Below are 23,253 nucleotides of genomic sequence, written 5' to 3'. Positions count from 1 at the left end.
TGCCACTGATGGCCTTACACTAGAGAACCAAGCCTCACGAAATGGGCTGGAAAGCAGAAGATGAAGTGTGTAAATACCTGTTTCTGCCAGGTGTGATGGGTCACAGCCTGCATGAAATACATCAGTAGAAACACAGTATGTAAATAATGTGTAATGTGTGCCAATATGTACAACACCCACCCCCCCCCCCCCCCGCCCCCATTTTCCAGATTAGTACGGTTTCATGCAAAAATCCTTTAAAGTGTACAATTTACAATATCAAACACTTCCTAAATATAAATTTGATATGACAGAGAGAGCTGTCTCAGCTGTGAGTGTAACAATGGCTGTAGTTATTTGGCTTCTCACTGTGTGGGCGATGGAGACTAGTCTGGTGTATTGCCTCGTCAGTTTGATGTGGGATTATGACACACTTGAAAAGTAGGGGGTGCTGGTCTCACAGCTGCAAGTTGAGACATCTTTGAAAGGACTGTCGACAGACAACGTTGAATGGTCATTTTTATTAAATAGCTTCTGATCAAGTCTCAATAATAACAAAGCTATGATGAAGACCTACTCACATTCAAACACTTGATAGTTTTAAATTCCTGGTTTATTGTTATGATCATGCAAAGTCCAGCATCCAATTTAAAACTCAAGAGTATATTTATATGTAGCCCCATAATATACTGTTACAATGCAATAAATTTACTAGGAAGGATGGGAACATATCAAGCTAAGGCTTTTTTGTTTTTTTTTTCTTTAAATTTGATACATCACTTTATTAATAACCGAGATAGAGCAGTTTTCCGTTTTTTTACTTCAAAGATGCAGCTAACATAGATTCTCGGTTTTTATCAAGTAAACACAGACAGTGAAAAATATTTACCAGAAAGTAGACATGCATATTTCCTCCTTCTGTAAAACTGCATATATTGTCATATTCCTCTTAAATCATGTGGCTTTTAAGTATCAAGTTTCTTTTGTTAGTTTTATATGTTCATCAGGGGTTCCTGAAGTCCAATCTGGGGATGGAGAACCATTCTGAATGTTCAGTTCTTTTCGCAATTAGTGTGTTCCCCCCCACCCCCACCCCCACCCCCACCCCACCTCGTCCCCCCTCCCTTGTTGCTTGTATGTCTGATTGCTGAAGTAAACTGCTTTGTACTTTCTCTTCATTCACATAAAATATCACCTGGCTGCACACACACTATGAGTCAGCTCGGCCAGGCAAAGCAGCCAGTTTCCACAGCACAAGTCAAAAACTACTTCCAAAAGAATAATAAAATAAAATGAAAAGATCACAGGTAACACTACACGACTACGCTTCATGATGGAGGTGACACAGTGGTGTGGTGCTGATATGTTACACGATGCAACAAGTGCGTTATGCGGTACGGTGCGCGGTGTGTTAATGCAGAGTGCGAGGACAAGCAGGGCCCCGGTCAGACAGCCTCCACGTCATCTACATAAAAACAGATTTGAGCTTTTACTCTGGTGGCGTATCAGTCCCTCTGAGAACGAGATTCTCTGCATGCCCACTGTCCTTCACCTAGGTTATCACAGGGATATGTTTACAGAGAACTCTGTGTGTGTGTGTGTGTGTGTGTCTTCTTTTTCTGACCATGCTGTAGGGCCTCTCTCTGGTTGCCCCGGTAATGACCCTCGCAAGGTCAGAGCATGCAGGAACACTAAGCCAGGAGTAAAATGAGGGGGTGTGCTTCTCCTGTGTTTACAGTGTGTGTGTGTGTATGCGGTCTCCTACTCCTCAAAGACTACAGACCTGATCTCCATTTTTTCTGTGACTCCACAACTCCAGCAACATTTCAGATTAAAATGACTCCCACAACTCAGAGCCATAACACCACCACTAAGACAACAGTAACGTTAAAAAAAAAAAAATGAGGATGGTGCCAAACAAATGATTGTCCAGGACAACTGTCACTCTCCCTGCAGGACTCCCTCCCTGTCAGGTGGCAGGTGACCATTTTGGTCATGTGACAGATAGCCACACCCACCAGTACTCCCTCTTCTCCCTCCCTCCTGAGCAAGACCAGCATGCCTACACACTGGCCCTGGTCTGAAATCAAGAGAGGTGTAGCCAATGAACAGACCAGAAACAGGACCACAGTGCACCACGGGACCCAATTAACAAACAGATGAACTGATCACTCCCCCAACTCCAAATGCGCTGGGAGATTGGGGACCCTGGCAGACAGCACGGACAGCCTGAAGTTGCAGAAGGTCCACTTGGTGTGGCCATAACAGCATTGAGTCTCGAGTTTGTGCAACAAAAAAAAAATTCCCCCAGTTCAAGTCTGTTATTTTTAAATGAGATGATTGTTTTTGCTGTTCTTGTGATTTAACAATAGAGAGAAAAAACCAAAGGGGGGCATAGCATGGGGGGCAAGGGCATTTTGAGTGTCCGCCTCCTGGGTTCATGGGGACAGGGGTGGGGGGGGAGTTGGGTTAGTAGGGGGTTGAGGGAGGGGCTGTCAGTAGTGTGTTAGGTGGCCTTGTTGGAGGCTGTGCCAGGAGCTGAGAGCCGTTTAACCCCCCCCCAGCAAAGACAGAGACCGATTCTCAATCATGGAACACTGAATGCATGCCTTCTGCAACCTCAGGTTCCTGCAGCGGCCGGACTTTCAGAGCAGGAGGGTAGCAGGTGGAGTCTGCAGGATATGAGAGAGGCCCTGGCATGGTGAGTTTGTGCCATTTTTATATACATATTCATAAACATATACATATATAACAAGCTTTCCAAAACGTAGCGGAGCAAGCAACCCATAGGACAGGAGACGGGTGAAACGCTGACACCTCCCCCCGTCCCCCGCCGCGCCAGAAAGCCAAGTCATCCTCACCTCTAGACTATATATTTATTATACACATATATATAGCTCAAATAAAAAAAAAATCCCTCTTTTTTAAAAAGATCCATTCGCTTGGAACACAAAATACCTTCTCATTCAAATACATAATCATTCAGTGGTAAAAATCAGGAGCTCCACAGTAACACCACAGAGTACTAAAAAAAACTGCCCCCCCCCCCACCTCCCCCCTTCCAGAAAAAAAAAAAAAACTAAAAATAAAATAATCGAATCAATGCACAGAATAGTCTTAAATAGCTAACATCTACACTTTGGTGCTTTTAATTCTGATATTAAGTTAATGTTTTTAGTTTGTAAGACTGTTTATCTCTCCTCGTTCCGTCAACTTCCGGCAAAATCTACACACTTTTTTTTTTTTTGCAACACCTGCCATTAAACATTAGCAGTGCAGGCAACTGCACCCCCCCCCCCCCCACTAACCACCCCCCACCCCTGCCCTCCCAATTCGCACATAACTCCCCTTACTTTGCTTACATACGTGTTTTTACTTTGCAGTTTCTCTTAGATTCTGTTTTTTTTCTGTAATTATATATATATATTTATATGTACTTGAAACACCTTCTGGACATCTTTAACGGGCAGAAAGATGGATCCATAGAATAAGGACGAGAACAGCGCCCCCTTTGTGGGCGTCAGATGCATGCACCGTCCCAAGGGCGGGGCCGCTGACAGAGCCGGCTCCCGGTGTCTATCTAGGTTTGGACTGGATTGGTGGTGTTCTGTTGGTTCCTGTTGGTGTTTTAATGTTGGTTTTGCCTTTCGTTAGTGGTACGCTTCAATCCTCCACAGCTCTCATCCAGCCTGGCCCCCGGAGCCAAACCCAACACGGAGAAGAAACGCTCCAATCAGCTTACAGACCCAAGCTGGGAGACAGGGAGGGAAGGAGAGAGAGAGAAAAAGGGGGGAGAAAGGGAGGGAGGAAGAGAGAGAGCAAAGGGGGAGAGAGGGAGGAAGGGAGAGACAACACGAGTCTTACATTGATGTAATGACAGACAAGCAGAATCTCCATTTGTATGTAACTGTACCTGACGCTTTCTACATTGCATGTGAGTGAATCAGTGTGCGTGTGAGTATCAGTGTGTATGTGAGTATGTATATCAGTACCTGTGAAGCTGGTGTGTGTGTGTGTGTGTATGTGTGTGTGTGTGTGTGTGTGTATTAGTACCTGCGTAGCTCTGTGTGTGTGTGTGTGTGTCTATCAGTACCTGCGTAGCTGCTTCACTGCAGGGGTGCGGCAGGGGCCCCTGAGCAGTGGAAGTGGACGTTGAGCCACTTGGAGTCACGGCGGTGCCAGACGCGCGTCTCCTCTGATTGGCTGCTGCGCGGCCGGCCCTGGTTGTCGATGTACTGTGTCAGGCGGATGTAGGCGATGCAGGCCGCGTCCTCCCCAATCAGGTGCACGTGCGGGTTCAGGATGGTGGTGTGCACCGGCTTGCTGTTTTTACTCAGAACTGCAGGGGGCGCACAAGCATTTACATTTACATAGTATTGCAGTCGATTAACCCAGAACACAGACATTACAGTGCATTTTCTTATCCATGAAACGATCCCTGATATAAAAATAACTTATAATCAAAATATTTTGAATAAGCTAAAAAACGTTAGAGCTACTTAAACATAACTTCAACTAAACAAAAATTAAATGTTGCCCACCAAGAGGAAACAGACATGTTTCCTGGTAATAACTATTTATAACTATTATTATTATAATTGTATTATCTAAGATGTTCATCTTAAAAGAACCAATCCACCAATCCATGCTGGACCCACAGGCTTCTTATGCAGCAGGGCAGAGCTGTTTGGGAGTAAAGGGACACTCACGGTTCTCGAAGTAGAACTTGTGGAAGTCCATGCCTTCCACCAGGTTTCCCAGCGCCTCGGGTTCAAAAGACGTCAGCCCAGGGTCACAGATTCTCCTGTGAGAGGAAGGTGGAACGTCAGGGCACCTGGGACCTACTGATAATGCATTAAATACCACAACTGGCATGTTAAGTTACACACCAGTGTGTGGAATGATAATTATTTGCATGATACCACAAATGTGATATCTGATAAACACTCAGTTGTTTGCTACCCAGCTGCATGTATATTGACTATGGACAACTATTTAAACTGACCACAATTTTTTCCGTTTTGACTTCTGCCGTAAGACCTGCCCCTTATATTTTGCAATGAATTCTGGGACAGGCATTGTGAATCATTTCCTGGATAGTGTGAAGCTGATGCATCTGTTTTTGCCAACTACAGTATGATATCTGGGTAGTTTCAACCATACTGCACTATCCATTAGGGCTGGGTATTGGTACAGATGCCCCGATTCGATTCTGATTCCCAAGGTAACGATTCGATTCAATCTATTTGATTCCGATTCGATATTGAATCGATAGGAATGAGATATGAAATACTATAGCAGCTTTCCATATTTGGAGAGATGTTTAAAAAGCTCTAAAGAGAACACAAATTTACACAGTCACTGGAAACAAATTGTGAAAATCACTATAGAAAAGGCCAAAGGCTTGTACAGTCATGCGCCGCTTAACGTCCATTCGGACAACGTCCGTTCGCATTTACGTCCGTAGTCCCATAAGGTTATAGTAAAGTTTAAAAATCCCGATCGCAGAACGGGACGTAACCGGGCGTAGTGAAGGCAACGCTTCCCGCAGGCAACACGTGTATCTCAAGTCTCATGGAAATAAAGCGATTGCGCTGCCAGGCGTATAATGGTACAGTACATAGTATACCATATAATACATACGTCTTGATAATTATAATAAACGCCTATGCTAATGCCTTATGTATGTACCGTAGGCTAGCCTACTGTACTTTCTATTGTTGTTTTAATGTGAACTTTGCATGCTTACAATTAAAAAGTTTACCGTATAACAGTGTATGCTTCGACTCGTAAGCAGCAGCATCCAATCTCATGCATATTCCATATAGGTTTGCTAAACATATAGTATGGTGTTGGCACAACGTCCAAATCACATAACGTCCTATTTCACAGAACGTATCGTGGACGTTAAGCGACGCATGGCTGTATACCAAAATCTTTTTATTTGAGGAACACATAGGTATAGTTCCTTAAAAACAAAAACAACGTGTATCATTGGCTACTTATTAATGATACGAAGCAACAATGTGTTTGCGTTAGTTAGCTCAGGGAAAGCTGGTTTGTAAGGTAGCTATAATGACTGACAAAACGTAGCTGACCGCCAGTAGCAACTCTGCAATTGTGAACGTTTTCTTGCTAGCCTAATATGAACAACTAGCTAGCTAACTACCTAGCACACGAACATGAACAACTACGTTCCTCTTGAGATGCGCTAAATTGCATTGCAATCGTGAGCAAGTGCTGCCGTTCAGTTTAGCTAGCTTGGTAGGTAGCTAGGTAGTGGTTGTGCACTGTATTAAAGTTAAAGCTAAAAAGCTGTGACTGCAGTGCAAATATATATGAATATGTATACCAGGCATCTCCACGATTTCGGACAACCTTCTCCACGCATATTAAATTTATATCTCTGTACGTATCAAGAGACAAATTGTAGAGTATGGGGAAACCCGACACTGCCACGATAAGCCTCTCCCTCCATGTTTGACTGGAACCAAAATGTTGGATCCTTCGTTTCAGCAACGTGTATCACGCTGCCTTCGCCGTGCCGCATCGCTGAGTATTTGCATAAAACAGACCTCGAGTCTAGTCTATTTTAGCCCCACCTAGTTGGCTTTGCAATGGCCACTTGTGTCCTGTCGCTGTAAATCACGAACTCTCACTGAAAATGAATGGCAGCCGGTCGCTTTGTCTCTCTCCTGGGTCGTCCGTGTGACCGTAGGGTTAGCCATGGTGAACACTGAGAGGTCCCGTCACAGTTAAAAAAAAAAGTTGATGTTACAGGTTTTCCTCTGTGCGTTCGCAGGTCATTAAACGTTAAAAGTTAAACGAGAGAGCGACATCTAATGAGGGGGGACTAGTAATTGCCTTTAATACGACAGTTAGGGTATGTCAGAGCCCGTCTATTTAATTCTTTGGCTATGTTTAACCATTTCGGAAATGAACCAAGAAAACCGGAAAAAATGCATATTAGCCTAAAAGATCGATCCATAAATTTTACAGATCGATATCGAATCGGACGAATTTTTAAAAATGATTAATCGAAAAAACGACATTTCTGCACACCCCTACTATCCATACTATCAGGTGTAAATGTACTAGATGGCCAAGCATAACTGACTACACAGTATTCAGTGTTCGTACTACACAGTATGCTGCTGCTTAATTTGGGACACAGCCATGATCTGGGGAGACTCAGTGCGGGCCAAGTGCATGCTGGGAGTACGGCCGCTGTGTGGTACTCACGTATACGCCTCAAAGTCCCCGTTGTTAATGGCTTCGATCAGCTGCTCTGTGATCTTGATGATCTCCTGCTTGCGAGCTGTAAAGGACAGAGAGGAACGAAGGAAGGAGAGAAAGAGAGAGAATGAGAGAACAAAATGGGGGAGAAAATGGGAACATCCAACCTAATAAACAGGCATGTCTCCCCCATCATGCTGTGAGTCCCCACGCTCTCAGCCGGCGCTGTCGCTGAACGGGGCCCCTGTACAGGAAGTGTTTTTTGCGCCCAGATTCACGCTACTGCTGAGCTCCTGAGAGTACTGATGATAAACTGACACAGACTTTCTGTGGAGGGGACAGGGTTAACAGAGCTTTGCCGCCAGCTTTGTCAAAAGCGCCTATCACAGAGGCAGATCAGGGCCAACCTGGCCCTCCCCTCCTGCCACAAAGCAGGGACAACGAATAGACATCACTACTAAGGACACGCACACACACACACACACACAAATGGGTTTTACAATATCTCCAGAACCGTAAGTCAAAAGTAAAGTCCTCAGACATCTGATACTGTGGCACTGTTAATGACTGGGTTTGAGACTGCTAGATCAATCAAATGAAAAAGGCATCAAATTACACGAAGACTGATGAAGTCGCAGTCTCTGAGTGTTCATCAGCATCTGCCCCTACCCACATCTGAAACATGCATACCCCGGACGCCATGAAAATCAACAGTAAACAATATTTACATTTGCTGAATTAATAAAAACAACAGTGTGATTTTGGTAGATAATGAAACACACTGATGCCAACCGCTAGCACATGAATTGGCATTTCTACACACCACACACTCCAGTGTGTTTCACCAAAACCGCTGATGGGTGTATACAGTACAGAGATTCATTTGGACAAACCTATCCAATCAATATGTTTAAAGGAACGTACCACATCCAATCAGCATGTATACACGAGTGGACCTTATTAAATCAGCATGTTTGTTGCAGCAAACCTTATGCAATCAACAGGGTGGTCCTTATCCTATCAGCCGGTTTATAGGTGTGGGCCTTATCTAATCAGCTGGTTTATAGGTGTGGGCCTTATCCAATTAGAAGGCCAGTAGGAAGATGTGCCTGTGGGGTGCCTGTGTGTGCAGAGGCAGGGTGTTTGTGGTGGATTTCACTGCATGGCGTGTCTAACTAGCGCTAGCAAAGCACTAGACAGCCCTGCACTTACACAGCATGGAGGTGCTGCCCCTAGTGGTGCAGCAGGGGGTACAGAGACAGCTGGCTCAAAATCAGGGCAGGAGTGGCCTGTACTGTTCCAAGCCATGCGCTTTTTATCATGCAGCGGGGCAGCTGAAAGACACAGAGTGAAGACAATGGCAGCGAGTGAAGGTGCGCACACACACACACACACACACACACACACACACACACACAGACGCACACACACACAGACGCACACACACACACAGACGCACACACACACAGACGCACACACACACGCGCACACACACGCACGCACGCGCGCACACACACACACACACAGACGCACACACACACGCGCACGCAGACGCACACACACACGCACGCGCGCACACAATGACGCTAATGCTAACGTGCACTCACACTAACTCATTCACTCACACAAGGACACAGCAACACACACTCATACAGAGACACAGAAACACACCCACTTACACACCCTCATATACATTCTCTCACACATACATGCACATACATAACTATACTGTGTGAGCGAAGACAATGGCAGCGAGTGAGCACACACACTGATGCTAACAATCACACACACACACACACACACACACACACACACACACACACACACACACACACACAGATGAATGCAAGGAACAGTTATGGGGAAGAGCCAGGTAAGAGGACAGAGATGGAAACAGGGTGTCAGGCAGATGATTAATGTGTGAGATGCAGAAAGGTTTTCAGTGCCCTTGGACAGACAGTGAGTGAGAAACAGACCCAATCCAGCCTGACTGCCATCCTGTCACAGGCTGTTCCAGCAGCACACAGAACGGGTCAGAACCAGGGGATTAATGGACCCTCGTTAAAAAGCGAGTTTGGTGAACCCCGCCTCCCATGTTGACATTGGATCACTGTACCAATGAAACATTCTCAGGATAGCAAAGCAGTCAGCTCATCACATGCATGTCTACACGGACCATATGACAGATTGCGGTGTACACTGTTACCCCTGACAGGCATGAATAAAGTACTGTAGCTACATGTAAATACATGCTGCTGCTTTGACTTTCTGTGCCAAACCTAACCAAGCAGCCCCACTTCAGTGTCAGACTCACGCTGGTGAGAGACAGAGGCAGACTAGCAGAGTTAGCAGAGTTAGATGAGCTAGCGGAGTTAGCAGAGCTAGCAGCTTACGGCAAGGTCCACAGCTGCCTGTCTAGTACCGGAGCCAGAGAGTCACAGGGTGTGTGTGTGTGTGTATCTGTCTGTCAAAGAATGTGTGTGTGTGTGTGTATGTATGTCTGTCAGAACGTGTGTGCGTGTATGTGTCTGTGTGCTAGTGAGCAGGGCAGCTAAATGTGGCCGTTTTCAGTACAGCTTACTCATCAGAATGGGGGGGGGGCGCTAATAGCAAGATCTCCTGCTGCTGAGCTACAGCAGTCTTCCCCAGCCAGAGACTCATTACGCCTGAGCGGAACTAATCCTGTTTGGGAAGAGAGCGCGGGACCCATGGTGGCCTGCTCCCCCTGTAAGCGCATCTACTGCATGTACCCAGGCCTTTCAGCTGTCGTCCTGGAGACGGGACACCTGAATCTGGGACTGGAGGGCTGTGTTCTCCTCACTGTGTGAGGTCTGAATCAATGCCCAGTGCCTACCTGTTCAGGTGTTTTTTTTTTAAACATCCTGACTGGATGTAACCAGACCCTGACTGGCTGAAACAGTAGAGCTAGTCATGTAGACAGTAACCTATATATTTTGTAAAACATTACACATATGGTTCAAAATATATTTACAAATCCTTATACTTCATATAATTTGTGAAGTATATTAACAAAATATATTCCAGACACTGTACCCTTTTCCTGATTTTTTCCTTGTAAGAAAACAAGTTTGTTACGCTTTTATACAAAACTTAAAGCATTATTTTTAGTTTATCTAATTAACAGTTCTAACAAGCTCTTATGCACTGTACTACATAGAAATGCCTAAGATTACTGCTACACTGGATACAGAAATGAATTAAATGGAACAGTGAGTTTGGGGAACAGAATCTCAGTCTCTTTGGGTGTGGGGGATTCCCTGTGCCCGGTGTAGGAGCCAATCATAGGAAAGAACACCATGTTCCACAGTCCATGCAGCTCCACCTCTTGAGAAACAGAGGTATAGGGACCAAATGGGAGTCATGGAGAAGCAGCCCACGTCACCCTGACATTTCCGCAGACACACATAGCAATGTATGAAGTGAGGGCCCGGGGCCTTAACCCCATCAGACAGAACGTCTCACTTGGCACAGGCTCACTCATGGCGGGAAACACGGGCTGACCAGAGAGTCAAAGGTCAGAGGTCAACACAGACGCTGTGGAAACCAGCTGGAGCAAGGCTGCGGGATGTGGCAGCGCTGAGGACTCCACAGGCATAGGGCTGGGAGGGTGCTGCCGAATTGTGGCAGGAACACAGTGCACCCAGGGTAATTCTTTAGGTACGGTGATGTCAGGAACGCTTTCTCAGGACCACAGATAGGGGTGTGTGTGTGTGTGTATGTCAGTAGGGGAAAGACAGGTCCCAGAGATGGGGAGAGCAGACAGAGCGTGGTAAGGCACAGGTAAGGCATGGGAGACAGTCAGAGAGCAGGGTGAGGGTGGGGCTAAAGCTCAACCAAGAGAGAATCCCAAAGGATGACATCACAGAAACATGTTCCCTCAGAAATCCGGGCAAGAGTATACTCTATGACATCACAGGAATATACACACTCCCTCAGAACTCTGGGTGAGAGCATAGTCTATGACATCACAGAAACAAACACGCTCCCTCAGAACACTAGGTAACACTAGGTAACACATAGGTACTCTATGACATCACAGAGGAAGGTTACAAGTGGTAGCTGCAGTCAGTCAGGACCCACTTGGAATCACTCAGGCAAGGGAAAGATGTTCAGACCAGAGGAGACAGGGATCTCAGTCTAACAGTCTAACAGACCTGGGTATGTACATCCCCTTGCAGAGCAAGGACAGAGCAAAAGGCAGTGGGGAGGTGGGGCCCACTGCAAAGGGAAGGGCCCACACTGAGGTGAAGGGGACAGGCGGGTGGAGGGTTGGGGGCGGGGTCTGCTGCCGCTGACACTTACAGGTGGGCGGGCCCTGTGGCGATCCCTCCGTCCCGCTGCACTGGCTCAGCACCGCGCTGTCGCTGCTGGCCGCACGGCCGGACACTGCCGTCCCCCGCACCCCCGCGCCAGGGAGAGACAGAGCGGGAGTCAGACACGGCACACACCCCCCCCCCACTCCCCCCCCCCCCCCCCCCCGAGGGAGGCCCTACCCACCACCGCGAAGCACAGACCACACACACACACGCACACATCGCCCCATACCCACAATCCCCCTCTTCCGCTTCAGCAAGGGGGTCACGCCTACTTTGAACAAGAGACCTACAGGCGAACGGGTGTGTGTACAGTTGAATGTACAGCTTGCTTCTCGCACGGTCTAGACACCAGATGGCGCTGCCTACAGGGGAGCACAGCAGCGATGCGGTGCCGCCTAATACTCTGTCGGCTCGGCAGCAAGCCGGGCCTGCTCCGGGTGCCGACGATGACAGTTTACAGCTGCAAACCTGGACCCAAAATTCACCACCTCACCTACTTACATCAGCACAACTGCGTAACCTGCGTTAACCACAGACACACAACCGACAGAGGGACAGACAGACAGAGCCCCGTGCGACTGACACAGAAGGACAATAAAGCTCTTTATTCAGATATCTACTGCCTCAGTTTAACCAACTTATACCCACATCCCAGCCATGAGACTCTGACTTGTCACAGAGAACCATTTATTCAGATTGTGGATTATAACTTACGACAGTTTGGTTACAATACTTCAATCTTGCCAAATCTTGATGAACTGATGCCTCTATGTGTTATGCCAATGTTATCTTTTCTATTATTATTTTCCATGAGTCTCTCAACTGCCTTTTCCTGGGGTTAGGGGACAATTGTCCAGTTCTTCCCAATATTTCCTGGGTTTTCTGGTTTTTGGATTCCCTCTGCAAAACACACTACGCTATATATATATATAACGGCTTGTAACAAACTCAACTGTAAAAACGCACTATAACAAATAAAATTTGATTAACTGACTGATTGCCTGTTGTTCAGCATTACAGTAGGGTATCAGTATGCTTTGACACACGTTTCTGACATGTTGTATTGCTGTAGCACGTGTCCTGCATTACAGTACAGTGTGTCAGGCTGACACATCTTCAGGTGTGCTCTGTTCTTTTCTGTGTGTGCTGCTGTTCATGTGGCTGCCAACATAGGTAACACCATTTTAAAGGCCCAGATGGCACCTGAGGTCCCAGCTTACATACGTATCTTGTTCTTTATCCTCACTAACTCCAAGTGTCTGCATGTGGGTTCATGTGCGTGTGAGCATGTGTGCGTGAGTGTGCACGTTCCTCTGTGTGTATGGCACGCGTGCGCGTGAGAGTTTGTGCATCTGATTTGAACACTGCTAGCCTGTCTCAGGCTGAGAGCACCAGGCTGAGAACTGACAGGCATAAGGGTGCTCAGGTCAGCTGCTGGGACGCAGTCTCCGCTAAACAGCACTGCCCCATGACTGAGGCAAGGTAGCTGCAGATGGGTTTCCCCTGTCTGCCCTGTCCTCACCCAGTACGGAGGCCTCGCTGGGACACACTGTATTTCTGTGCGCTGCAGCACACTGCTCTCTGCTGTGGGAGAGAGAGAGAGTGTGACGCGCACTCCCGTTTCTAAGCAACAGGGTCCTCTGCCGCATCCTCTTGGCCGGGCTCTCCCTCGGGCTGATGAGAGGGCCCTGCGTCGCCACACCGGGCGATGTCAGGGAGGCTCATCGAACGGCGCCGTCCCCCTCCCCAATTCCCCACCCCCTCTCACTGTCACAGGTACGAAAAAACGATCGCCTCGGAGGTGGGACTCTAAAACATGGATCACCTTTAAGACCCGGCAGCGGGGCCTCCACTGAGGGAGGGGAGCTACCCTGGGGTATTAAATGCATGCAGAGAACAGCAGAGGGCGCTAAGTACCTTTCCTACCTTTCACATCCTCTTCCTCTGTGGTGTTGCAGCTTTCTGAGGAGCCCTGCAGAGGGAGAGACAGACAGAGAGAGGGACAGAGAGGCAGAGAAACAGAAGGCATAAACAGAACATACAGCAATCCAGACAGTGAGTGAGACCAAGGATGCAGAGAGAGGAGAAGGACACAGAGAGAAACACAGAGACAAAGTTCATCAGTCTCCTTCACAACAGCAAGAGTTCCCTTACACTCAGGCATCAACCAGCAGTCCGCCTCCCGTTGGCTAATACCTAACCACCGGAGCGTCTGGACCAATCACCAGCATTTAACATTTCATTGATTAAAAAGATACTCTGGCTAACACACTCCACTGTGTTCCCTGCAGTGCGGAGAGTGTGCTATCTGGGCTGGATCCTGCCCCATTTCCCCTGTTCCCGCCGGCTAGGCAGATGCGCCGAGCTTTTGAATAACGAGTCCTTAACGAGGCAGCTGAGATCTGACGGGCTGGCGTGAGCGTGAGTCTGGCCTGAGAGTCACGGACGTATCCCGGCTGGGAGATCACACACTGCCCCGTTTCAGAAGAGCAGAGTCATGCGCAAGGCACGTCTCTGTTTGAATTTGACTCCCTATAGCGGAGTTTGACTGCTTTGGCAATGTGATATGGCCTCACTCCCGCTCAGAACTGCCACAGAGATGTTTGAATGTTTGCACTGCACAGGCAGATCTGATTCAGATCTGACTGTAGTCACATCAATCCAGCGTTCTCAGCTCACTTTAGTGAGCAAAAAATATGACAGAAGTTGAATAGATGAATAAATGTAAATTTATTCATTGAATAGATGAATAAATGTAAATTTCAAGACTTAAATGGCCAGGACAAATCCTGATGTCTATAGTCACTGGTTAGCATAATCTGTTTTAACCAGAATGGTTTCTTGTAATGAGTTGGGGTTTACTGCACTACTACACTTCCTGCCTTACAGGAACTCTGGGCTAGTTCATATGCTACCACTACTCCCTTTTGACTTTTGACCCACAGACTGTGAACAGCTCTTGTATGAGAAGGTTTCTTTGCGAGAGGACGGGATCTTTAAAAGAAATATGAGGTATTCGTGATTTTATTTTGATTCAGTAAGTAAACTGCTCAGAGGGAGGGGCTTTCTGAGGAGCCACACCCCCCCCTGTCCTCTCTCAGACTGAGGGGGTGAAGATGGGGGGGGGGGGGGGGGGCTCTTTTCTTACCTTGATGCCATCAGCAGGGTTGTGCACCACAGTGGTTTGCGGTTCCTGGAGAAAAAACGAGAGAGATTAACATGGGAGAAAGAGAAGAGGGGATGGGGGGCTGAGGTGTTGGAGGTGCTGAGGAGCTGTGGCAGGAGGAGAGGAGGATACTGCGTTTGGGGAACTGTCAACTCCCAAAGACCAGGGGTTGATGGAAGATACTGGCTATAATGAAGGGGTTGTACTGTGTAAGGAATCACACGGACTGACTGAGAGGGCAGACTGGACTGAGAGGTACGGAGGGAGGCCCAGATGGCTTATGGTGGTTTGGGATAAGGGAGGGGAGGGCGGTACGTGTGTTTTGAGATTCCTGAGCTCAGTGTGTCCCCCTCCGCTCCCCGAAACCATCAACACGGGGACACCGAAAGTGCTGCGTCACCTCTTATAGTGCTGAGGTCACAGCCATGCACCCAAAATGCATCACTTCACACGGATGACAAAACTGCACAGACAAGAAGCTTCTCCACAGCACAGTCGCATGACACGGTGACAAAGATGCAGCCCCCAAAATTTGGCACCCTGTAGCACTTCCAATTCAGAGTGTGAAAAACTGGAAACTAAAGTGAGATTCACTGATTGGCCGATTGATTGAGAGATCGATTGTGATGCCAGGGCAGAATGCAGAGCTGGGATCCATCTGTAACTGTCCGGCTTCCTCTTGTGGTGTCCCCCTCAGTTTCGAGCTCAGAGCCCAAAACATTGAGCGAGGAATGACCCCCCCATAATGCAGAGCTTACAAAGGGCAGTTAGGGGCACACGATTCAACACTTTTAGTGGCAAGACCATGCCCGCTATTTTGTGACCAGGAAAAAATTGAGGCTCTTTTTTGTACAAGAGGCCAACTGTTTTCCTGTAGACTTTCCAAAACAGGAAGCCGAAGTTACTTTCCTTTTGAAGAGTCTGTTAGGGTTGAATGTCCCCATCTATGAGCCCATAGCGGGAGGTCAGTCCCCCGAATGGAGGACATGCCTGAGAAGCACTCTGGCCTCTTCCATCACAGGCTTCTCATTTTATCTGATGTCTCTCATTCGCTCCCTCCTGCATTTAGCTGCCTCTGAAACTGCGTGTCGGGGATGTTCCCAGTAGAGGGAGAGAGGCAGAGGTCAGCACACACAGCAATAAAGAGCCATTTGATGGCTTGTAACTTCAATCCCAAGATTCCACCTTTTTCTGCCTCTGTGACATCACTGACACACACTGCCCATTAAAAGTGTTCAGTTCCATCCACAGTTAGACTCATTGGGTTTTTTTTTTTTTTTGGTCCCACAAGATCTTGAAATTGCGTTATCATGAGTTATAGTGCCATTTATCAACCCTCTGGGGGGAGAAAGGGGGCTGCATCTTCACTGCACTGGCCATTCTGTTTAGCAACAATCCTGACCCCAATATCACGCCGTGACCTTTGCAATAAAATGCTTCTGACAGACATTATTTCCTACTGATTTTGTATCTATACATTTTTTGTAGTGACGGGGGGGGAGCAAACATTCCAGCCAAGTGGACTGAAGCTTAACCCCACAACACACACGCACGCACGCACGCACACACGCACGCCTGCACGCACGCACGCACGCGCACGCGCACACACACACACACACACACCCGCACACACACACACACACACACACACACACACACACACACACACACACACACACACACACACACACACACACACACACACACACACACACACACACACACACACCCGAGCAGACGTCAGCGCGTGGGTCGATTTACACCCTGCGTGAAAAGCAGGTCAGCTCGCTTCTCGGTTCCGCGCTGGCGACCGAGCAGGGCTCGAACTGGTCTGACCCAGTTTTGAGCCGACAGTATGAACACAGACAGCGTTTTCAATGTGACTCAATCAGGTCAAACGGTTCCTGTGTTGTGCAGTTGGCTGACCAGAAAGTCTAGGAATCAGACGAGAGGCTGCTCATTCAAACTGCGAAATGCCTTTTAAGGGAACGTGTAGGTGGTTCTCCACAGAACACTGGATCCAGCTATCATCACTGAACATGTACATTGTGTCATATATCATAAATCATAATTCATAAATCCAGTCTCACAGGGAATCAAAAGCCAACACTGTTAGTAAACAGGAGCACTTCAGTTTTCCTTATCAAAATCTCCCAATCAAAATAGAAAAAACAAGGCTTTTGTTTTTAACTCTTCTGACAAATTTCTTTTCACATATTCAATTTAAATATAACCAAACTTTTGGGCATCCATGCTTATCGAACTTTAGGATGAAGTTTACTTTAAATTCTCTGGAGACTCCCATTTAGTATCTGAGCAAGGGGAGGTGTCCGGCCGGGGATGCACCAAGCACACACCAAACACACACCCCCATACGGGTGACTGGTATGTGCCTAGTGAGTCCAACCAAACAAACTGGGTTTGTTCTTTCAAGAGAACGATCCTCTGTGCCCTTATTAAGACATCAAATTAAATGATGAGAGCAGTTGTCCATAATGCCTGTCTGAGAGCACCTCAGTGATATTAGGAGCCAGGAGTGGAGAAACGCTGTCAATACCACACACATCCACAAGGGGGCGAAAGGGAAGGAAGGTGAGGAGAAGCACTAGGCAAGCAGGGGGGCTTGCAATTAAAACCAAACTAATGCTGAAGCAACAACTAAAAACTAGGGAGATGTAACCATGTCAATCAGATGAAAACAATGAAAAGAAACAAAGTTTGCATGAGAATACCATTGGTGCAGAGGAGGAACTGTCTTTGCTGCTGCTTACTACATTGTTTTTATTGTTGTTTGTCTGCGGCTTGAGATAGAAAGAAAAAAAAAAACAAAGCAGAAAATGATTCCTCTTTAAGAGTCACAGCAAATCAGAAGGTCAGATCAAACATCCACACACCGTCCTGAGAGTGACCAGCTCAGGCACTGGCCACACCTCACAACCAATTGACTGGACATAACGGCAGAGACAGCCAGGACAGTTACTGACTCCATGTCACAGAATCCTTTGCTTTCAGGGGGACCAAAGGGATCTTTCTCCATGGCCCATCCCCCAAACAGGAGACTACAATCACAGGGCAGATTTGACAGGAGGAGTTACCATCCAATACCACTCCTCTCACAATATTGCTGTGACATTCAAACGTTAATGAAATGTTGTAGAAACCTTTTGAGAATGCTACTGCTCTTCACAGAAACGGTGCAGGAGAAGGCTGTTCTGTGTCAGTTTCTGTCAGCTGTATTTTCGCAATCGAAGTACACTTGCTTGTGATTGGCCCAAAAATGTCACATGGGGCAGCTAAACCAATCAAAAGTGAGTAATATTTTCACAAAGGCAAAGGCAACATGCATCAAAGATGTGTATGTTTGTTGTGGTAGCTATAGATGTGTGTGTTTATAAGTCTATGCATGTGCTGGTGTGAGATAGAGACAAAATTCAGCAGATTTGCTTCACTGGCAAATTAAGATGTTATGACAGACTAGACTTCTGTTTGGTGTTATGTAAATACCATACAATGAGGAGTATTTATTATAAATGGGAGCACAGATGTAAGCTTGCCTTCCACTGCCAAGCATATTAATAAACAGTTCTGCAATGTGATGCCAGGTAACGCCAATTTTTTCCTCATGTGGGTGAACTTTTCTAAGTGGAAGTGCGAAATTATGGAATTGTGCGTAACACTGAGAATGATTAGCAGCAACGGCAAAGTTCAAGACAGCACACAGCTGGGAAAGACTGCTGACATTTGTAAATTCATGGTAAAACACGTGCATGGTAAAAAAAACACTAAAGATTACAAGTGGTTAACATGCCCCCAGCTCAGGGTTCATAGATTAGACTGAAGGCAAGAGACCTTGAGGGAAAGCAGGTATCCACACTCAGCACTACCTACAGTAATCTGTGTAGCCCAGTGGTAAGGAGCAGGACTCATAACTAAAAGCTTTCCGGTTTGATTCCCCGCTGGGGCACTGCTGTTGCCTCAGTAAATATCTGCTAACTGTATACCTGATGGCTGTATGAATGGATAACATGTAAAAAAAAAAAAAAAAAAACTGTAACCGATGCAAGTCGCTCTGGATAAGAGCATCTGCTAAATGCCAATAATGTAATGTAATTTAACCTTTACACTTTTGTCCAGTTATCTTCCATTGGCAGAGAATGCTAAGGAGGAAGGTCTATATAGATGATGGGCCTCATACCCAATCAACCGCCAATGCATGCAGCGCAAAATGACCTCAGCTCTCCATGTACATACTTCATTTTATGTCACTTATTCCATAGAAACGTCATGGACTCATTTAGAGCTAAGCGGAATTCTGTCTGTCACCTGCAGCATATTTTACATTTGACAAGACTTATTTTCCATGACATCACTGCTAATCTGTCACTGAGACAAAGTTTGCTCTAACTCACTGCCATCATAATGTTACTGTTCATGTTCTCAAACCCACGCAGCTGCCAAAGACAATGAGCTGGAATACAAAGGGAAACAAACATCACTTTATTGCTTCTGAGCGACTCCTTTGGACCCCACTCCCCCGTGCTCTGTGCAGCTCAGAGAGCGAGAGAGTGAGAGACAGTGAGATCGTTAGAGAGGAAGGGAGGGAAGGAAGGGACACATCCATATCTTCTCTTTGTGGAAGCTAAATCAGCAGGGGTCAGAGGTCAGCTGGAACAGGCTACAGAGCTTGCCTAAACACTCATCCACTTCACCAGCATCACTTCAGAGCAGGCGGTGCGCAGTTCAGCTGGTTTTTCTATGGTCAGAAGGGGTTGATAGTGGCCAGTTACAGTTACATCACTGCATTTATATGGTTACAATTCTAATATATTGATACAAAGATCATAATGGTAATATAGAGATGCTAACAAATATTAAAATGCTAGCAGCATAATATTTATGTTAGTGTCTATATATTTGCATACAGATGCTAACAAAGATTATAATGGTAATACACAGAAGCTAACACAAAGATTATATTTTGTATTTATTTATTAGCACTATAATCTTTATGTTTGCATGTATATATTAGCATTAAGATCTTTATGTTAGCAGATCATAATATTAATACATAAATGCTAACATAAAGATCATAATACACATGCTAACATAAAGGTTAGCAGACCTGCACAGCACCTGCTCTAGTGCTTGCTGTTACTCTGCATTCTCACAAAGCCCTTGAATCTAGAATCATGGAAATCTGCAATCATGGTGCCCATACAATGCAGGAGTGCTGGACCAAGGGTACTGAACATTCTGCACAGTGAGCAGCACACCCCCAAAAAACAGCAGGTGAAATATTACATATCTTCTCTACAACATTAATAACGCAGATGTACATTGAGAATCTCAAGATTGCGGTGTTTGACAGCCTTCCATGTGCATGCTGTTTTTATTAGGTACAGGCAGCAGTGTTGTACAGCAGTCAAAGAACTGGGGGGGGGGGGGGGGGGGGGGGTTACGGGTTCAAATCTTGGATAGGAGACTACAGGTGCACTCTTGAGCAAGATGTGAATTTGAAAGTGCAAACAGTTATAAATATAATAGAATGGAATAGAACAGGACACTGAGGTGACCCAGAGCACTGCAGTCCGTGTGGCTCCCTCGGTCAGAGGAGACTGTCCCAGACACCTTTCATTATGAGAGACCAAGCGCAGTAAAGCCCTACCACAGCATACCATTTCCAAACAAAGCAGAGCAACTTTATTAAAAAGACAGCTGGCCCACAGGGAGTGGGGGGGGGGGGGGTGGATTAGGCCGGTCTGGACTTCTCAATCATGAGCTTGTCTCTAATGTGGCTTTGGCTAGAGGGAGTATTTAGGGGGTTGGGGGTCATTATACCCCTCTCCCTCTGTACAGCTGGAACCAGACTGAATCATTATACCCCCTTTCCACTGCAGAACTGGAACGAGGGTGGCTCATTATACCCGTTTTCCGGCACAATAGCTTGAAGCAGGCTGGTTCATCATATCCCTTTTCCACTGCAGAGTTGCAACCAGGCTGATTCGTTGTACTCTTTTTCCATTGTAGCGCTGGAACCAAATTGGCTCATTATACTCCTTTTCCACTGTAGAGCTAGAACCAGGCTGTTTCATTATACTCCTTTTCCACAGCTGGGCTGAAGTCAGACTGTGCCTTCGGTTGTGTAAAATGTCTGCCACACATCTATAATCTGCCTCAATTGCAGCTTTTTTCTCCCCACAACCTGTGTCAGTCACTGCTAATGAGTCTAGGCTGGAGAGTAAAACAATAAAACTCTCAGCTGTTACTAAGTTCAAAAATATAAGAAAAAGGAAAAAAAAAGAAAAATCAACGTTCCAGATAGTTAAATACATTTAAAAAGAAGCCACGTTGCACTATTGTAATTTAGCAGATGTTCTCATCCAGAGTGACTTACACAGGTTACAGTTTTACCGATTCATACAGCTGGATATTTCCTGAGGCAGTTGTGGGTTAGGTACCTTGCCCAAGGTTACAGCAGCAGTGCGGCAGTGGGGAGTCATACCAGCAACCTATGCCACACTGCCACCACATGATGCCAACACTCTGCCTGTGATGCCACTTAGCCGTGCTCTTTTGGAAGAGCAGTGCTAAGTTCATTCCAGTGCTCTCTGTGGACAGAGGGGGGGGGGGGGGGGGGTGCTATGCTTCCAGGGTCTGGTTGAGGAGGTAAAGGGTTTGGGGTGCTGGCAGAAGGACAGCAGGGCTTGGGGGTTGGCCTAGCTGTAGCTCAAACTCTAATGGAGATGTTTGTGGGGGGGGGGGGGGGTACGATGATACGAAAACTGATGGAATTCCAACAACAAGACCAACCACTTTGCCTTCTTCATCTCACACAGAGAAAGACAGAGTCAGATGCAGAGCCAGAAAGAGAAAGCTGAACAGATCGCCAATAAATTCACAAGTGAGCTAGATTTCTCTAAACAGTACCAAATATACAGGGGGAGAGAACAATGAAATCACAGAGAGGGTGGTGTAACAGGTAACGGCACAGACACACAGTCATGGTCACAGCCAGCATCACAACTACGACATCACGTTCATGATTGCAGAAGAGTAACTCTGAACACACAAGGCACACACAAGGGGAGTAGTGCTATTTAAACCATTCTTTTAAAACAGAACAGAAAAGCTGTATCCCAAAAAAAGAAAAATCCCCCAAAAAAGAAAAAAAGAGCTGTGGTTCTCTCTGTGCTTTTAATTCAAAACATATCCTTAATTCTGTTGCATTTGGAGACGACCATTTACCCTCATATGATTTTGGATTAAAAAAAAAACACAACTGAATCTAATCAAAGGAACTTCAAACAACCATATGAAAGTAATTAAGTGGTTGTTGGTAACAAAAGTGAAACTCCAATTCCGCTCTGTCAACTGAAAGCCTGTGTTTTTGAGACATCGTAACACATTAAAAGAGCGTATCACTGAATGTGGCTGCCCTATTCTCACGTCACTAAATTTAGGATAGGCTGGACTGGGCAACTGCACCAGTCAAAACATGAGCCATGGCTTTTTGAATCAAAATGTTCCATAGTCCATTTCTGTGCTCATTCTTGGAATCAGACTACCAGCATTCACTAAAGTCTGCAGTAATAACCAATGAAGAAAAAAAAACACTTCTCTTGGAGAGGGAGAAATTGCATTCCAAATTGGTACCTACAGGATAAAAAAAACCTGCGTGATAGCCCAGTCTCCTTCCACTCTCAGTTCTGACTTACTGACCGGTGTAATCTACAGAGCTCTCATCCTGAGCCGCTCCACCGCAATAAAGGATGATATACGATCCGTTACATCTAAGGGGATGTATCTGCTCTCAAGAAATGCGCTACGGCAGCAGCTACTGGAGCGATCCATCAAAGGGCAAGGCAGAGACCTCTTCCACAGGCCTCAGCCAGGGTGCGAGTCACGGAGACCGCAGCAAGGCATCATTGCAGAACCACACCCCGTCCAGCAGGAACACACTCAGCAGACCCATCTCTCACTCACTCACTCGCTCCAGCCTCTTCTCTCTCTCTCTCCTTCTCTCTCCCCCTCTCTCAGGGTCAGGCCTAGGAGTACCAACAGGCCCTGCAGTAATGTTCACATCTTGTTTCTGTGACACTGCGCCGACTCTCTTTGACGTTCGGAGGACACCACACAATAGCGGATAACACGCTCCTTCCTTGCAGGAACCGACAACAGCACAGCTCGCATTCACAAATGTCAGCAGTCAACTTTTATTCATTTAGTTATCACTCAGTTCAGATGTGTGTGACAGCATTTCACCTATCACAGTGCACACAGGCTTCACTGAGGCACCCAAAGCAAGCAAGGCCCCCCCCACCACGTCTTTATGGAGAATCCGTCTCTGCCTCCTGGAAAGGCAGAGAGACCAAAAACAGAGACCTCAACAAAGGCCAAAAATACCTGAGAGTGAGAGAAAAGGGCAGAGAGAGAGAGAGAAAGAGGAAGAAATGAGAGGGAAAGGAATGAGAGCGAGAGAGAAGCAGCCAGGGAGGTAGAGAGAGAAAGAGGGAGACAGAGAAGAAGAGGAAGGAA

General features: G+C 46.5%; 1 protein-coding gene across 9 annotated transcripts in view; it reads right to left on the bottom strand.

Moving 5' to 3' along the window:
- Window positions 1-3,330: 3,330 nt before the first annotated feature.
- camk2g1 (calcium/calmodulin-dependent protein kinase (CaM kinase) II gamma 1) overlaps window positions 3,331-23,253 on the bottom strand; it is a 73,494-nt gene continuing 53,571 nt past the window's right edge. For 2 of the 9 annotated variants that reach the window (XM_036530676.1, XM_036530692.1), the window contains 8 exons: window positions 17,451-17,519; window positions 14,701-14,745; window positions 13,470-13,524; window positions 11,539-11,622; window positions 7,222-7,297; window positions 4,689-4,783; window positions 4,073-4,318; window positions 3,331-3,730 (listed from right to left, as the gene is read on the bottom strand). In XM_036530676.1, the coding sequence (XP_036386569.1) occupies window positions 4,086-4,318; window positions 4,689-4,783; window positions 7,222-7,297; window positions 11,539-11,622; window positions 13,470-13,524; window positions 14,701-14,745; window positions 17,451-17,519 (657 nt within the window). In that variant the 3' untranslated portion in view covers window positions 3,331-3,730; window positions 4,073-4,085. The remainder of the gene's footprint in view (window positions 3,731-4,072; window positions 4,319-4,688; window positions 4,784-7,221; window positions 7,298-11,538; window positions 11,623-13,469; window positions 13,525-14,700; window positions 14,746-17,450; window positions 17,520-23,253) is intronic. The other 7 variants (XM_036530700.1, XM_036530738.1, XM_036530708.1 and 4 more) reach the window with 5 other exon arrangements.

Source organism: Megalops cyprinoides, chromosome 1 (genome assembly GCF_013368585.1).
Source record: "Megalops cyprinoides isolate fMegCyp1 chromosome 1, fMegCyp1.pri, whole genome shotgun sequence".
Taxonomy (NCBI): Eukaryota; Metazoa; Chordata; class Actinopteri; order Elopiformes; family Megalopidae; genus Megalops; species Megalops cyprinoides.
The sequence above is the reverse complement of the archived record's forward strand: the minus strand, read 5'-3'. Positions and strand labels throughout refer to the sequence as shown.